Source organism: Chionomys nivalis, chromosome 9 (genome assembly GCF_950005125.1).
Source record: "Chionomys nivalis chromosome 9, mChiNiv1.1, whole genome shotgun sequence".
Classification (NCBI taxonomy): domain Eukaryota; kingdom Metazoa; phylum Chordata; class Mammalia; order Rodentia; family Cricetidae; genus Chionomys; species Chionomys nivalis.
The window spans coordinates 30,177,226-30,196,083 of NC_080094.1; the positions used below are offsets into that span (position 1 = coordinate 30,177,226).

General features: G+C 41.2%; 1 protein-coding gene across 3 annotated transcripts in view; it reads left to right on the top strand.

The window, feature by feature from the left end:
- Nucleotides 1-18,858, top strand: part of Ralgapa2 (Ral GTPase activating protein catalytic subunit alpha 2) — a 272,467-nt gene that overhangs the window by 195,319 nt on the left and 58,290 nt on the right. For all 3 annotated transcript variants that reach the window (XM_057780304.1, XM_057780305.1, XM_057780306.1), the window contains one exon: nt 1,920-2,047. In XM_057780304.1, the coding sequence (XP_057636287.1) occupies nt 1,920-2,047 (128 nt within the window). The remainder of the gene's footprint in view (nt 1-1,919; nt 2,048-18,858) is intronic.

The following is an 18,858-nucleotide window of genomic DNA, read 5'->3' on the forward strand; positions in this document are numbered from 1 at the left end:
CCAAGTAGATGTGACTCCTCCCTTTGGCTCCATGGGGCCTGTATGAACTGCTCTAGGATCTTATCTCATCTTATGCCACAGCTTACAACATGCTTTCCTACAACTAAAGTAAGCCCCTACCCCATTCTTCCTAAGGAATGTCTACTTCCCTTAACCTCCATCATCTCTGTGTAACTGTTCAGGCTAAACCAGACACAGTCCTTGAATGAATGAGTCTATAAGAGGAAGTGATGGTGATATAGAGTCTTCTTGTCAGATATGGCAGAAAAGATCATCTCATGTACTTAGATTACTTCTCTGAAGGTTTTGTGATTTTTTTTCCTCTGTAAAACCTATAAGACCTCTGTAGTTCATATTTTATGATGTAATAAAATAATGATAATAATTATGCTGTCATTTTTTATGCTGTCATTTTATTTTCTTATCAGTTGTTGCTGAGGGTAGAAAAGTAGGTTTTGTGAGTCCATTCTATATCTGTTGATGTTTTGATCATTTCCCACAGACTCTTTATTATAATTATATAATAATGTAACAACTAAAATATTAACAGTTTTGATTATTTCCTTCCAACTCATAATATCCACATATTCGCCCCTTTCTTTCTCTCCTGTCCTGGCAAATTCACTAATGAAAGTTTTCTTCTCATTGACTCTCACATACCACTTTCCAGTATTTCACTCCTGCCATAGTTTAGTAGATGTTAGTGCAAACTGCTTTTTGTATTTGGTTTGGGGCGGGGGGTGGTGTGAAGGGGTTTGTCCTGCAAAGTGGCAAGGAAACTTTATGCAACACAAAACAATAAAACAGGACAAAATATATGAGCAGCAGGCTGCAAGAGTGAAGATACTCAAATGTCCAACAAATACTTTAATGAAGTTCCTTTTTATTTAATAGCTAAGAAATTTTTATAAATAAAATTTGAATTTAATGAAACATTTGTTTGTTTGGTTTGATTTGGTTTTTTGAGTCAGGGTTTATCTGTGTAGGCTTGGAGCCTATCCTGGAACTCTATAGATCAGGCTGGCCTCAAACTCACAGAGATCCACCTGCCTCTGCCTCCTAAGTGCTGGGATTAAAGAAGTGGGCCATCAATGCCTGGCATGAAACACTTATTTTAAAGCTATTTTCTGAAATGATCATCTTACTTTTCTCATTTAATAGATGTTGTTTTCCACTTCCCTAAAACCTTCTAGAAGGTTTCTGACTTCCTTAGAGTAGAAATTGAGAATTATTACAATTTTCTACAAAGTTCTTCTTGTTTCCTGCCCCACTTCTCGCCCTTTTGGTCTTCCTTCTACAATTTGGCTCTGGCAACTGTGACTCTCCTGCCTTTGCTGTTTTTAAACACACTAATTCTATTCTTAATACAAGCTAGACACCTGCTGTTCTTCATGGAATATTCTTCCATCCATTGTCCTCATAGATCCTGGTTCATTCTTCCAATTCCTACAGACTTTTAATGAAACATTTCCATTAAAGCCATCCCTCTCATTGTGATGTAATTGGAGATACACATCCACCCAAAAGCCCTTTGCTCTTCTCTGCATTATCATCTATTTTACACATCATATACGGTATGTGTTTAACTGTTTGTTTTCTGAAATCTGTAATAAACTTTGAGTTAGCTTATAGCAGAGGTTTTATGTGTGTTCTTCACAAAGGTCTATCATATAATATTGTGAAAAACCAAGAGAAATTGTACGCATATATAAGAGTTACTAGCTAGCTCCAGTCCCAAATATCACTGAGCCAATAACCTCCATGTTAATGAGTAGAATTAATGAAATTCTAATAGAGGGGAAAGGAAGAGAAAAGAAAGACATCCACGAACACTGTGGTTTGCCCACATGGTGGAAATGTATCTAGCAAAATAAAGCCAAGCCTGGTTCTGAACATAGTTTTTCTGTTATGAATTTCAGGTTCCATTCTTTGGGCCTCTGTTCGACGGAGCCATCGTGAGTGGGAAGCTGCTGCCAAGCCTTATCTGTGCCACGTGCATCAATGCCAGCAGGGCGGTGAAGTGCCTCATCCCACTCTATCAAAGCTTGTATCTTTTTGCTGTGAATATGTAACTTATTAACCCTCCCCAGGGTGAGATTCCTGGAGAACTTTCAGGAGAGGTAAGTGGGCTTCAGGCCCAGGCTGTGCTGCTGTTTGTTGATGTCTATGAAGTACAATGATATGGGGCTGCATTGAACATAGTTTGTTTTCCTAGTTTGTTCAGGAGTCTTTGTCTGAGAGGCCGTGACTGTCATGCTCAAGCTCATGGCTTCTGGGACTTTTCCCAGACTCAGTCTCTCCTTTTTCGAGTCAAAGTCCACTGTAAAGAAAGAGGAATATGTAGCAAACCACTGCAATTCTCATTCAGAGCACCAGAAAGCAAAAGCAAATGAAATGACTAATAAATCAAAAACTGTACACAGCACCTGAGAAATGCAGAGAGTTCTGGTGGATAGAGGAAGGAGAAATTACACCTGGCAGAGGAGAGAGGGAAGGGAGTCCCTGAATCAAGTTGTATCTGGATTCATCACTAAGAGTGGAAAGAAAATTTTTTACAATTTTCTCCAATCATTAATATTTCCTCTTTTAATTCCTGTTCTCATCTCTGAAAAACAGGAGAAATTTCATGTTTCTAATTTTTCTTTCAAGCAATAATTGATATGTATAGCCCCTAAATCCACATGTGATCTCCAACTATAAGAAAAAGATGAAGATGAGTGACCTCATAAAACCACTACAAAAACCGTCTAACTTCCTAATAAAACTTAGAATTTCTTTGTTTCTAATTGGTATCAACGATCAAAAACACATTCTATTTGACCTCTCCATAGACTTCTCCCAGCCTGATTGTAAGTGACATATTATTAGTGGGTAGCGGGAGAGTGAGAAATAACATGTAAAGAGATACAGTTTGTGACATACCTTTCATTAAAATATTGGTCATTCGGTTGAATAATATCCTGCCTTTAGATTTTAAAAAGTACATATGCCATGTGGCAACTTAAAATTATCATAGAAATTAGTAGTAGAAAAGAGCTATTAGGTCCCATCTGGTCCCTCCCCTGGGGCCAGGCTGCATTGTTCCCTCCAGCACACACTCATGCTTTGTCCTGGCTGGTGGGGAGTGTTTGGAAGCGGCACTCTCTGCAGAGACTTCCAGAACACCCCAGATGTAACCTATAGCTGCTGCCCTTTCCACCTCCAGCATGGAGTTTATATTTCACATAAACTGCAGCTTATAGGACCTTCTTGGCAAAAATGAGAAAGACCTGTCCAACAACTGGTCTGTCAGTTGGTATATGACCTGGGATGAGCTAGACACCTGTCAGTCAAGGATACTGGGCTGAGGCAACAAAGGTCCTTTAAAAACAAGAACATCCTATTTTGTAGAAGTCCACTTTGATTTTTTTTTAATCTTGTCACACCCTCTTCCCTTATCAAACAAATCACAAAATAAATGTTTTGTCATTTTGCTGAACATTAGCTATGTGCCTTTGGAGCAGTCAGATTTAGGGAAAGCAGTATTTTTAAGGGTTGAAAAGATAATGATCAGTATCTCCTTAAAATCCTCAAGGAAATCGCATCATGAGTGTGAGTGCCAGTACTCAAAAATAGCTCATAAAATAGATGATTTGATATCTTAGAGGACAATTTAGTATAAAGAGGAAAAATAATAACAAAACCTATTATATTGATCATCATAAAGTTTTAAATATTTTTCTCTTAATTAATTAATTTGTTAGTCAAATAAATATCTAAAACAGTTAATCAAATGATTTACACAAATTTGTATACAGTTGTAGTCATGTCAGAAAAAAATTTTGATCATGTAACTATTTCTGTCTGCAGAACTGCTAATACTCAAGTCAGAAATAAGGAATATAATAAAAATGAGGAAATGGGGAAGAGAAAAGGGAGATTTTGTACTTTAAACATCCTCACTAGGTTTCACAGCTGTTTGTGTGAGCTTGTGCCAGCTGCTCCTGTAAGGCTCACTAGAACATTGAAGTCCTCAGTGCGCTTTGGGGAGCATCTGAACTGCTCCAGTGTTATAGCTGTTGTTTGGAATTTGCTGCTTCATTGACATAGTCTTATATTTGAATTTTCAAAACCACTGACTATTCTAAACAGTCCTAATTATGAGTGCTAATGGCATGCCTTCATTTACCAAACACACAGTTCTTGTGGCCTGTCTGCCAACTCCAGTGCTAGAAGCTAGGGCCACTGCAGCATAGCAGGGCTCTAGGAACCCAGTCCTTGTTAACACGTTTTAGAGACCTAGATGACACCTAAAGAGCGCACAGGCTAATCAGTCCCTTATCTTCTGAGAGCAAGAGAGACTGAGAGTTGGGGTGAACAAGATTCAGGATAAGGGGGCCCTCTCCAAGGAGAACATACTTCAGAGAGATTGGAGAATGAGAGGAGCACAGGTGACACTCAGCAGAGGACCCAAGATTCAGTGCTCTGGGAGGTATATATATTACATGACTCCTGTACATGTTCAGGTCCACGAGGGTGCCTGTGATGGACCCAAGAGTCAGCTGTGATAGCAGTGGCATTCTAGGTGACCCCCAAAGAAGCTGCTCAGAGTTCCAGGACACATGTACCTCAGGATTCTCATCTTAGAAGAGCATGCTAGAGGGTCCGTCCAGGGCTGCCCAGTAGACAGTGGATAGGCAAGAGGTGTAGGTGCCACCATACCCTACAAGCCCTGTGCAGACCCCTAAGGGGTAAGGTCATCAGCAGTGCCTTGGATGTATCTTGATCCAGTGCTAGTGACTTAACTTGACCAATGGGGAACAAGCATGTGGTACTCCTTTTCAAGAGAGGAAGAAAGTGCCTAGAAAAGTCCTGAAGTATAAAGCACTCTCTGTTTTTTTACTGCCTTCCAATGTTTGCTACATACCATCTCTCAAAGTAAAGGAGTGTTAAATTTTAAATTATTTGCTTTGATTTTTAACATTCTAAATTATAGAGTACTAATTTGATAATAAATCTATAAGCTTTCAACTCATCAGCTGACATCAATAGCATTCTGCAATTCATATGCCATAGCTCATGTGTGCATATATTTTGTTCTTCCTGTGTGTGTATTCTAGCAGCCCTCCACCATTAGTTTGCTGCTGACCAAGGAAGAACTGAGAGGCAGAGAAGCCTGGGTCACCCTGTAATCCCTCACCTTCTGTGGCAGTTTGCAGAGCAAATGATTGACTACTACAAGGGAGTCGCACAGCTTGGAAAGGGTTTGATAGGGTTCTCTGGTTACTTGCGGCTCTGTGGCCACTCATTCCTGCTTTCTTTCCACAGTCAAAGAAAGTTCTGCTTTGGCAGAAAAGTGTGACCTCTCAGCTTTTATGATGTCTTAGTCATTGAGGAAAGGTTCTCATTTCCAGCTGCTCAAGCCAAGTGGCCCTGAAGCCCTGAAATCTCCAGTGCATGTTGAGGAACTCTGGCTCTAAATGTTTGGCATTGGGAGGGGTGTGTGTGTATATGTGTTGTTGTTCTTGTTGTTGTTTCCCCTAAAGTCAGGCAGTATATCCCTTAGCACAGCTGTGTTGGTGTGAACCCAGACTCATTAAGGAAGGAAACAGTTTGTGTCTGCTGCCACAGAAAAAAAACTTCACTTAAAGACCAAATATCTGGAAGAATTACAGATACCTGTTCCGGAGATGCAAGGCCAGAGTTGAACAATAAGAATTTCCTTGTCAGCCAGGCTTTTTTACATAACTATCCTGAGTCTTTGTTTTGCTTCTAATACGTAGATTACAGTTGTGAACTAACTACTAAGTTGTGACAAGATACTAATTTCTTCTCAGTGTCACCCCCTCTCCAGGTGTCAAGAGTGACCATTTAGTTCAGACCTTTGTAAATCCTTGAGGTGGGAGCACTTGCTTCTTTTGTGTAGTGACCACACACTGACCCATGACAACTAGACTGCCTAATGACAACCAAAGCAGAGAGACAGTGAAATGACTTAGTTGTTTCTACATCCCCATTCTCTCCCTTGTTGATAATTAACTTCCTTAGAATAAATTTGATTGGGATCCAGTTTTATGTAAATTTTAACTAATAGTAGAAATGTGGACAGTTAAGGGTCAATTTGACTCTGGAATGTTTAGAAAAAAATGCACTTCTGATTAATTGTGGATTGGAAGCACTGCCCAAACAAATTTGTCTTTTGGGCTTTTTTGTTTCACTTTTTAGCAGTAAATCTAGCTTAAGGTCAATATCAAATGTGTGAGGTTCTCTTGGATAATTGATCAAACAGTTGGAACTGCGTGGCAGAGGCACAAAGAAGACTGAAAAAAATATCATTGTCTCCCATAATTAAAAAAAAAATATGTGAACACAGTAGGGCCGTGTGTAGAAAGCACCCTGCAATGGTGCCCAGCCCTTTTGTGGCTTGTGGGCTTTCCTGTAACCTCCTCAGTGGGCTGAACCAAATCTGCCAAGCGTACCTTCATCCTGTAGCCACTGCACCACTGAGTAGTGAGAGCCAGCTCACCTACCGTCTTCCTCTCCTATCGCTCACAGGCAAGTAGGGCCTGTTCCTGGGCCTAGAGAACAGTAAGCAGGAAGCTTGTCACATGTTATGTTTAGAGTTCCCAAGCCAACTAAAGATTCCAAAGTGAAACTGTGGTCTGCTGATAGAAGTTCCTACAACCATTAGAGCCAAGGGCTTTCATTCTCCTTGTCAGAGAACTTACTTCAGGGAAAAGGTTCCTTCACCATATGAAATGTGCCCCTTAGGAGGAGTTCACCCTGAATCAAGCAGATGGTAGCTTTCTGGACTAAATGTCCACTTCAGTAGAGCAATAGTCTCAGTGGCATTTGCCATCTCTACTCTCTGGAAGTATCAATATTTGGAGAGAACTGGTATTCCTAAGATAATATAGTTGTATACCTCTTCTGTCACGAGTGAGATTTGCTTTCATTTTCAGCTGACAGGTACATAAATATTTGGTATATATCTAAGAGACATGTGCCTTTAATATCATCACAAGATCCTGCTCCAAATTCACACAGCTTCAAAAATGACCCTTCTTTCTAAAGCTCTAACAATCCAGGTTCTTTCTTGTCCAGTGGGATCCTGAACTCTTCTTCCAGGACAGACCTTTGATTATTTTCTGCCCTTCTCCCTACACTGCAGAAAGAAAACCAAACCACACCATGTGTTATATTCCACCATGCACAATCAATTATGCATTTGTCAACGTCTGCAGCTTTCCTGCCATGTGCCAGGCACCATCCTAGCCACTAGGAATATAAATATGAATAAGATATTCCAAGGGAGAGGACACTGTTTGCTCATGGACCGGGCTATGAAAGCCCATTACATGTGAGAATGACAGATGCTTCCATATGGCAGAGTGTAGGATATGCACATGCAGGCACAGGCACACAGAGAAGACAGGCAGAGAGAGCATGCACAGAACTGTGAAAGGAGAGAGAATAGGGCCCGGTCTGTAGCAGAGGCAAGGGAACAATTAGAACCGATGCAAGGGGTGGGCTGATCCAATGTATAACCATAGATAGCCTTCTGTGGAGCAATTAAAGAGTAGTCTTTGAAGGAACAGGTAGGAATAGAGACATAGGAAAGGGAACAAAGAGGAGAGAGAGGAAGCATTACTTTGAGCAAACCAGCCAAGCAAGATACATCCTAGTAGTTGGCTTCATCCACCACTGAGGCTAATAGTCTCAGGTCTTTACATGGAAAATTGTGTGTGAAGACTAAGAACTGAGTTTCTGCAAGCGAGAAGTCAAGACATACCAGATAATTACAGCACCAAAAAAAAAGGAAACCACTTTAGGGTGGGATTGAGCACTTATGGAGGGATAATTACTGTGTGTGTGGGGGGCTAATTAAGTAGACTGAATGGCAGCAAATTGCAGGTGAAAGGGATGAATGATACTTTAAGAATTGGGACCTCTGTGCTGAGCATTGGTGGTACATGTGTTTAATCTCAGCATTCAGGAGGCAGAGGCAGGCGGATCTCTGTGAGTCTAAGGCTAGCCTGGTCTACAGGACAGCCAGAGCTGCATAGGGAAATCCTGTCTTGAAAAATCAAAGGGAAATAAGAGAATTGGGACCTCTAAACAGACCTACAAGAAAAAGAGTTATAATGGGTAATACTGTTTGATATTGACTCAAAGCACATTCTACTATAGGCAGCAAACATTAGCCACGTTAACTGGCAGATAGTCTCATCTTTTAGAAAACCGGAAGTGAACCACAAAAATGTACCTCTTAGGATTCGTGCCTTAGTTTGAAGGAATGTGTTATGCCTTTGAATATTGCAGAAAGTGGTGGGTTTGTGCTGGAGTTTGTATATGAGTGGGAGAAAATGGAAATAAACCGTACTCCAGACACTTGGGAAGCACAGTACAAGAACTGCAGATGAGGGGGACAAGTGCTACCCGTGGGAGGTACTAAGAGAAAAGAATTGAGAAATAGAAAGTTTCTAACAATGAAATTTTAAAATTTCAGTTATACAGGGTATGGTAACTCACACCTGTAGTCCTAGCACTCCAGAGGTGGACTCAGGGTGTCAGGAGTTCAGGGTTACCTTCAGCTTCATAGCAAGTCCAAGGCCAGCCTAGGACACGTGAGACCTGTCTCAAAACAAACAGATAAGTAAATAAAATTTAAATGACTTTCTGAGAAAGAAAAAAGGAAGGCATGAAAGAGCAACCAAAATAGTTTCCTAGGAAGTTGGTTTCTGATAAATTTGAGTTTACAATTTGTACTTTAAGATTAAAGGAGGAGTCCCAAGTGCTTAGAAGATCCACATTCATAATAATGTACCCATCTTCTGGATGTCATGGCAGAGACTGCAACAAAAAGAAAGGAGATTGGCTCCTACAAGTAAAGTCCTTATCCAAAGCCACCCACATCTACCATTACAGCAGATTTGGAGCAGAGCTCAGAGCCATAAGAGATGTGTCTGTGTACATGTGTGCACTGAAAACTAGAACAGGACAGTGTATTTACCTCGTTTCCAAATAGGGTTAAAGGCTGATTTTTGAAATGTTGCCTGGATCCCTTGTAAATCTATAAGGCTAAAATTATTAAACAGCCCCTGAAACTTCAGAGAAGTATGTGTTCTCAAGAGTAGGGTGTCAAAAACACATTACATTTTTTTCAGAGCTTAGAAGCTTACAAATAGAAATCTTAACTTTGACAAAGTATCATGATCACCTGGCATACATGAGTGAGAACTATGGGACCCGGAGAGATGGATAACTTCACTGTAGCCAGAACTGTAATGCCTTAATTCTGGAACTGGGCTGCTGTCTGTCCATTAGCCTGCCCATCTTCCATTCAACAGTTTTATTAATGATTTAGCAACGTTCCAGAGCTATCATTTGGGTTTTTTGTTGTTGTTGCTTTGTTTTTTGTTTTGTTTTTTTTTTAAAGTGGATTAACTAACCCAAGGCAAGGCCAGCAATTAAGGGTTATCTCAGCAGATGATACCTTTGGCCCAAACAAGAAGACAGGATAAAAGAAATGGCATATATTTGGGTTGGGTAACCAACTGTATAAGAGCAGGAGTGATATGGCTTGATAGGAGCCATCGTGAACAACATTGGAGATTTGGAGTGACCACAGATTTGAGGTGAGAGATGAAAGGGTTCTCTATGACATGGTGCAAAAGGCACAAAAAAGATCCACTCATAGGAGTTAGAATACAGTCTCTGCTCCTACAATCCAGGCATCTTCATCATCCAAAGATAGTGTGCTACTCTGGGGGCCACATTGAAAGAAGGGCCTCACAGCTCAGAGCCAGTCGTGGGAAAGTGTGACTGTTATGCAGCCTTAGGCATCTGGAAGCTCTTCAGACCAAGAAGGCAGCATCTCTGGTACCTGGGAGGTTGTAAATGAACTTTCTGCAGAACTGGGACCAATGGGCAGAACCAGTCAGGCAGCAGCTTTAGCTCAGTGTCATGCAAACATCCAGAGCCCAGAACCAGCTGCCTGCCGACTGAATCCAACCTACAGATGGGCTTTGTTTGAACTGCTCTTGGCCTCCTTGTATTACCAAAACACAAAACTGAAGATTGTCAGCCACAGTGGAAAGCAGGAAGAGTACATTTTTTATATTGTAGATTTTTAGAAGAATATTTTATGTGTATGGGTGTTTTGTCTATATGTGTACCACATTCATGTCTGGACCCTGCAGATGCCAGAAGAAGACATGGAGTTACAGACTGTGGTGAGTCCCCATCAGAGCTAGGAACCAAACTCAGGTGTTCTGCAAGAGCAGTATGTACTTTAACTCTTGAGCCATCTTTCCAGCCTGTATTAAAAAAAAATGTAGATTTTTAAAAATTTATTTATTTAGTGTGTTATGCATGCGTATATGCACATGAGCAACTCTTCAGTCTTGGGAACTAAAAGGGGGTTGGATCCCTTAGAGCTGGAGTTATAGCCATTTGTGGGATACCTGGCTTGTGTCAAGTGCTAAGATCTGAACTCTGCTTCTCATGATTGTGCAGCAAGCACTCTAAACTGCTGAGCCATCTCCACATTTCCCCAAAATGTAGGTTTTTGGTTTTGGGGGGAGGGTTGTTTGTTTTTGATGGAGTTTGTTTGTTTGTTTGTTTGTTTGGTTTGGTTTGGGTTTTTGTTGTTGTTGTTGTTGTAAGTCCAGCCTTTAATGGCTGAACCATCTCTCCAGCCCACAAACTATAAGGTTTTTTGTTGTTGTGGTTGTTTTATTTCTCCTAAAGGCTAAGAATATTTGAGCTTCCTGATGGTGGTGGCACACTCTTTTAATCCCAGCACTCAGGAGGCAGAGACAGGCATTTCTCTGAGCTCGAAGCCTGTCTTCTCTACAGAGTGAGTTCCAGGACAGCCAGGACTACACAGAAAAACCTTGTTTTGAAAAAGTAAAAAATAAATTAATTAATAATAATAATTATTATTATTGTTATCTGAGCCTACTGGATCTCCCTCCCCTTATGCTAGTAGTACCTAACCTCTTCACTGGACATCTGTCCTTCTAACCACTGTAGTCCCCACCTCATGAGACCCAGTGCCAGCACCACCATCATGGCTGTCAGGTCCTGACTGGAAAGCACCATCCAGTTCTGGCTGGAAGTCAGTAAGTGCTGTCGTTTGGAGTTTTTATTGTGGTGCCAGCCTGATTCCCATAAATAATAGGCTCCATGCCTGTTGTGAAAACTAGAAGATCCCAGCTGGGAGTTACATAGCTGGAATATTTCCATTTTACCTACTAAGTATTAAAATACAGGGTAGGAAATGTCCCCTTCAATGGCTTGTAGAGAATACCCTACCATATGATAAAGATCAGCTTCTTGGTGTCAAAGCTGCCCAGGACATGAAACCTATAGAAAGCACCTGATTGCAGGGGAAGTTTTCATGAAAAGAAAGAAACTATTTTGCCATTTTTTGGTATGCAGTGACACTTACAAAGACCTCATTTCAAGAAAACTAAACTTCTAACAGTCTGAAAGAAACCAGGCTGATGCTCTGCCTGGGAAAATGTCCACAAAAGCCTGGGCTCTTTCTATCTTGGCCGCTGTCTCAACTGGGTCACCCCTGTCTGCCAGGCTGTCATGGGCAGGGATGCTGCTTCCCACTCTGCTGACCTAAGGGTCACTTTGCTGCACCCCAACCCACATGCTACTTGTGAGTCTCTCCTGAGTACAGATTCCCATCCTCCCACACCACTTCACCAACACAGTCTTTGTTCCCTTGAAGTCTGTGCCAAGATCCACTCACCTCTGCATTGAGTGTTCCGCTCCCAACCATACTCTGCAGTTCCCAGCGTGGACCTTGTTTTCTTCCTCTCGCCGCCACTCTCATCTTTACCTCCTGGTACTTTATGCATACGTGTGTAAAGCTGGCAGCTGGGGTAGAGGGGCAGGCAGGGAAGGAAGGAAAACCTTCATTTGGTAAACTCATTTTGGAAAACAGAATCAAAAGATAAAACAAATTCTTTATAATATTGCATTTTTTCAGAGTTGGGAGCCTTCATTGTCTTAGGTGAAAAGCAGGTCCACATACAGCCTGCGTGTGCATCTGTGTATGTCTGTACCTTGTGTAAACCCTGGTTTTCCATTTTAAAGCTATAGTTTCAGCTTTGTGCTGAACACTCAGAGTAACTGCTGTGCCTGGTAGGAAACATGCACGTTGGGAAAAACGGCAGAAAGGATTTTTTTTTTTTTTAGATAGAAGAATTCTTGGAAAACTAGGTATTATATGAAATAGTCTTTTAATGGATGATAATGATATGCATGTTTTCTCTTATTGTGTTCAAAATAATTTTGTAGCTGGAGATTTAGTCAGTGGTAGAGCACTTTCCTGACATGTACACAGTCCTGTGCTCAGTCCCTGCACATTGCCTGATTGATTGATTTCACTAATACCCCCTAAAATTTATGGAAGAACTTTATACTTTGAAATTAGTGGACTTTTGAACAACGTGAAAAGAAAATGAAGGCTATTCAGCAATCAGTTTTCATAGAGTCATGAGTATTTAGTAGATTTGGGGGAGAAAGAGTGAACTCAAAGATAGTTAAAGTTAGAAAACTTACAAGGCTAAACTTACTGTTACCACCAAAGCCCATACCTTCAGGAAGGAGGGACAGCCCCAGTCCAGTCTCAGAGGGAAATGGCTGGAAAGCCCCGCTTCTTTGGTGTTCTATGTCCTACGTACTCTATTAGTCGTTGCTGGGATGGAGAGGGCAGCTTTTTTTTAGCTATTAATATGTGTAAATTTTTACGCACATAAATAAAAAAATGTCTGTGATGTCCAAAGGAAGTTCTAAGACCAGCAGGAGTGGGCTGGTCTAGGCCAAGCATGCAAATACTGACAGCTGAAGTCACTTGTTGGAAAGTCTACAAACTCTGGGTACAGCTGCTTTCGTCAGTTGCTGTAAGGGAAGTGTAATCAGCCAGAGAGATGCATTTGCATCTCAATTAGAAAGGAGTTGGGAGGAAGCACTAAGGTCTGTTGCAGGAAGGTTGTGGAAGAAATCTCACTGAGCACAAAAGCCCCCGGCCTTATCCTCCAGCTGAGTGGAGGACAATGTCTGAGGTTTCGTTTCCATAGGGACCAGAAACCTGCTGGGCCCCAGAAGAATCTCGGGTTTGCACCGGAATCATTTGGTCATGATGACACAAATTCCACTATTGTTCCTAAATACATTTTGCTATTAGAAAGCCGTTAGAAAAGTGGAAATGGTTGTCATGTGAAAAGCATGCAGGAGAAGTGTTGGCTGACCCTACTTACCTTTTTACAGAGTGCTGTGAGCATTTCTAGGCATTTGGCATTTATTGATGTCTGAATATTCAAAGAGCAAAAGGTCATTCCATAAATGACAGTGTCTTAGCATTTACAGTTACCTGGGAATGACATAGATTCGAAGGGAGCCATGGTTTCTGATTCTTCCATACTCTCCAGCCGAGGGAAACAGCATGATTTTTAACACAGGGTACCAGAACCTGGCTCACTGATCGTTTAAATGCCTGGTCGTTATCTGGCTTTAGATAACACCAGCAAATCCTCACCCTGACATTTGGAAGCACAAAGTACTATAAATTAAAATTTTCTTTGGAATATTATCAAAGCGGTTACTTTCAAAGACTGAAATCTATGCCAGACCAGACGGACTCTTTGTTTCCAGGGAAGTTATGCACTTTCCCAAAAGTCTGTGCTGGAAGCTACTGAGAGCATAGGGTGTTAAAACCTCTGTCTATGTCAACTTACCCACCATAACTAGGAAAACTCACCCTGAGCAATTCTGAGGAAAACTTGTATTTCTGTTTTATTTTGTGCTGTCTTGGTTAATTCATTGGCTCTAACTCAAGAGTAACAAAGAAAACTGTTTAAAGTGGGGAGAAAGAAAATTTCAGTCTGACATGTACAGATTGAATTTTCTTTATTTAAAAGACAGGGTTTGAATCTCATCATCCCATTCTGGAAATTAGGGGGAACAAGTTTCCTAAAGATAGTCTCTTCCAGTGACCACAGACTGAAATAACACATTGCAGGGAAACATCAGAACCTCTTAATCCAACATTAATCAAATTTCAGTTTACTAATTATCCATTCCATTTTGAAAGGACCGGCATCAACAGAAAACATCGTAGACTCTGGGATTATAAGCAGTATTTTGAAAGTGAGACTTTCTGTATTCAAATCTCTAAAAAGGATAATACATGCCTTATTATAATAAGAGATTGTGCAAAGCCAAAGAAGGACAAAGCAGCAGGTCCAACTGGTGATCCCTTCTGTGCGTCTGCAGTGGGCTCCCAGCAGGTTCCCTGCTGCAGTCATTTGCAACATGCTCAAGGAAATTTTTTAATCAAAGGCGAATACTTTTTTGGTAATTCAAGCAAGTACAATCCAAATGCCATCATGTGAGCCTTGAAGGAGCCTCTTTTTCAGTTTTCCCTAATACTGGGAAACTCCAAACTCCAAAGCAGATAGATCTTGTTTTTCAGGTGTAATTCTGTGGTCCTATGCATTGAAAGCTTTTGCTAGAGACCCTTGGGAACTAGTGGAAAGTGCTGGTCACTAGGAGGATCAGTGCTGACCCGTGTGTCCCTGTTTCCAGTAAGCCCTCATGCACTTCCATCTGTATATTATGTTTGCACATGCCTTAAGCACAACCAGCTTAAGGAATGGGCAGCTGCTTTAGTTTTGAGCAGAGTAGCATGTTCTCTAAATGCCCCATATTTTAGCATGTACAGCTCTCTAGGTATGCCTTGTAATTCCCGTCAAGCCCACATCTGACAGTCTGCCTATCCAGACAGTCTTTTTGTTTTTGTTTCAACACAGTCACAAAAACAAATGGCACCACGTTCGGTGGCTTATAGTTTTTATCTTCAGCTTATTTCCTCGATGTTTCATTTCAGGCGCCTATCTCCTGTTTGGTCCAAGGATATAAAAGAGTACAGAACGGGCATCCCTCTGCCGTGTTCACGCCTTTAAACCTTCAGTACAAAGCTTTGGACTTTCATCCACCCATGATCAATGAAGGGGCTGCCTCCTAAAAAACTCAGTCTGCTTGTCAGGGAACAAGCCAGCCCTTAAGATGCCAAGTCCCTGCGGTTCCCCTTCATTTGCCTATGAAGTGGGATGTGAGTCTATCAGTGGATCCCGGGCTTGAGGCAGATGTATGCCTGGAAGTGCAAAGTCTCATACCTCCACAAAGGGTAGGGCAGGCTGGCTGGCTGAGGGGATTCTGAATTTATAAGCAGAGTTCCAGAATTCCCCCAGGGCCCACTTTTCAAAGGCAAATTAGTACGTTTGCAACTTGATCCCTGGGCAACTTTTGACAGTTGTTCTAAGAATAATAAAACAGATGGACAGAATAGATTTTGGGGTTTCCATCCAAACTGCCATCCTCTGTGGAATTTAAAGAAGGCAGAGAGCCGATGGGGGAGCTGCCGCCACTCTCCATTGTGCCTTTCACACCCAAGACTCATAACTTTCTCCCCAAAGAAGATGGAAACTGTCATCACATTATATTTTCCCGCTGAGCTTCAGCTTGACTATGAGAAAATAAATAGGATGTGTGGGTTGTTTTTTTTTTTACACGTTTAAAATTAAATGAATTGAAGTCAGTAAAATATGAATTTATACTCCAAGAAACTGATGTTACTATGTGTATCAGAGAAAATATAAAATTTTTCTTAAAATTAAGTACCGTATTTATAAAATCTTAAGCCCTTTAAGTCTTCACATATTATGTGCTTATTAATTTTGAAAGTAGAATTCATTTCCAACACACTAAACACGTATAGTGCCATATAAAATACATTAGACAGCTGTTTCAGGAAAGACTATTTAAATGATCTGATAAAATGAGATTAGCCCTCCTATTGTGCACTAGACTGTTGTAGTTTGGGAAGCATTTTCTACTACCCACTCTGCTGTGGATCAAGTCTGGGTCTGTTCTCCTTTTCAGAACTACAGAATGTGAATTTCTGTACTGTTAGCCACCCTTCTCCGGATTCATATGCTGTGATCACTTCTTAGATCAGAGAGGTTAAGTAAGGTCAACTAGGCCTTAGAACTCCAGAGCCTTCCTAGGCCTGTGTCTGTGTCTGTGTATGTGTGTGTGTGTGCACGTGTGTGCACGCACAGATGGACTAACTTTTTGTACTTTGAGCTCTATCCACACCCCTCTTGTGGTCAAGTGTTCATTACTCACAATTCTGGTAGAAAAGAATTGAAGGTACTGCCTATTCTCCACAGCAGTCGTCTGTGGACTGCTAGACCCATTTCAAAATGTCTTTGTTTTAGTACCTACTAAACATATATTTTCAAGCATATATGAGAGCTGGCCTCAGACAGAAGTTGGGTTTCAGTTTTAGACTGGTAACTTGTTCTTTGGTTTTAAACAAGTATTTTACCTCTGCCTGTTTCCTTATCTGTAAAGTGAGGGAGATAATCCCTCAGGTTATTGTTAGTTGTGGAATGAAGTATATGTAAAAACGTTGTCCTTAAAACATAACTGAAATGCAGCTTCTGCAACCTAAAGAACTACACGTTCTGCCTAAGATTCAGTATGCCCCATCCCTCCTTCCAGTGCCTTCATAGCTCTTTCCCTTCCCTTAGTCTCTGTTTAAAAGTCATTTGTGAGGAAGTCTTCTACCAAACTCTCTTACTTGGGCAGTGTTACCTCATTTTTTTTCCCCTTTAGTTCTTGTCATTTAATCGTTGTATCTTCTATGATCATCATTAACTACTGAGTACAGACCCATTATCATTTGTGGCTGTATTCATACCGTAGAAAAGGAAAAGACTCGATAAAGCATGCATACCCATATGAATAGATCAAGAAAAGAGCAAGAAAGCAGATACATGCTGAGTTGCCCAAGAAAGTCTGGCTCTTGGCGAATAGTCTGTGATCAGAAGTGGTTGCACCATTCCACCCTCTTACAGAACACCGTGCTTCCTAGGCTTTGCTATGCATGCCATGGGAACTTGGCAGTTGAGCTCCTCCTGTCTCTTTGGCCCTGGCTTTACTGTAGGGTGCAGTGATGGGCAGCCTTGCTCTTGGGGAGTTTCTTTACCAGCAGTGTTTATTCTGGAATGTAGGAAAGGCCTGTAGTCAGCATCCAATGGTTCTGCTGGGTCTTCCAATCACAAACTACAAAAGAGAAAGAGAGGATGGAAGGAATTGAATGAGGGGAGAAGGACTTCCAACTGCAGCTTCAGGCTGTCAGCATCAGTGGGTATCTCTCAGTAAGATCTTCATCTGTTGGTCTTCCAAGTCTCAGTAGGCTAGAAATTTCATAAGATTTTGTTGGGTTTGTTTTCCAAAAACATACTCAGATAATAACCATAATTGTTTATTTAAATCCCCCTAGATTAGAGGAATTTTGGTGAGCTTGCTTTGCGGGGACAGCATGTCATTGTTGACTTGAGGTCACAGCTCTTGGTTCTGTTCTTGGTTCTGTTCAGAGGAAGGAATGGAAATTAAATCATCAGGGTCCCCACACCACCTTGAGTCCACTAACAGCCTCAGAAGTCTGGATCCATATTACAAATATGCTCAATAATATGGATTTTGAAAGGATGTGATAAAGAGTAAAGAGCTTTTTTTTGAAGTATTTTCTATAGCATGAAATTGTTCTGCTTTTACTAAGATAGAAGTAGTTTTTTACTGCAGTGGGATTAAATAGGCATGCTATTTTTTTTAAAACTTTGGTTTAAAGTTCTATGATTCAGGAGGTCCTTCCAGGCTTGAATGATTTTGATTGTGTTTGTTGGTGGTAGTCAAAACCAAAACTTTGTAAAGACATGTACATGGATTGGGACATATTACAGGCTTAGTCTGTAATAGCTCATGCTCAGTGTTCATTCTTGCCATCAGTTTCACAAAGAAGATTCCTCTGAACATTTGGCTGGAAGTTGCCATCTTCCTTAATGCTGTATCAGTTGTACTGGTGTGTGTGTGTGTTTCTGAGGTTTGAACCTGGGACAAGCAAGCAGTCTACCACTGACCTTTACTGACCTATAACCTGACTGATACTTTTTAACATATTGAAAATGTACTAACATCTTTATTTGGGGAGGTTAGAAGCACTGTACTAAATTCTGTTCATTGTTTCATTGTTGTTGTTTTGGATGCTGCAGAAATGAGAGCTTTACAAAATCACAGACTGCCTTCAACAAGTTAATTCCCATGCCGAAGGCTGTGCTTTCCAACATTTCCATTCCAGGTCTTTTCACCGCAGCATGTTGTGTTCGGATGGCAGACACTCTCAGTGTTAAAATGTCCTCCTTCCTTTATGACTTCTTAAGGTCAGCTAAAGGCTTATTGCTGGCCAGAGCTGCTTCACTTCTCCTGCCCCCCTTTTTCTCCTCAGCGTAGCAGCCTGGACTAATAAGCCGACACTGCCCTGCTCATACTGCCAAGATGAGAAGTGCCACAGAGAAGGCCTGTGCTCTTTGCCCTCTGCCTACACAGCTGCTCCCAGGTGTCCATGGGGCTCATTTCCCACCTCTCTGAGCTCTCCCCCTGCTTCCTGCATAAAGCTTGCACACACCTACGCACATCTGTGCACACACATCCCTAGTACCTCCTGTGGCCTTCCTGTGTTCTTTATTGTGTGAGCCCTTGTCGCCATCTAATTTACTGTAGAATCCACTTACTCTTTTTATCTGTGCTGGACCTACTATGTGAGGACAGAGGTTTTTGTCTCACTTTTTCCTCCACTGATATTTCTAAAGGTGATAGTAGAAATATTTAGCAAATTGGTAAAATAAGGGTAGCTCAGGATACAGACCATGCTTGTGTTTTCCAGGAGAGACTCAACCCTGGATGCAACCTCAGCACCTGCCACAGGATAAATATTTGTTCAGGAAATGCTTG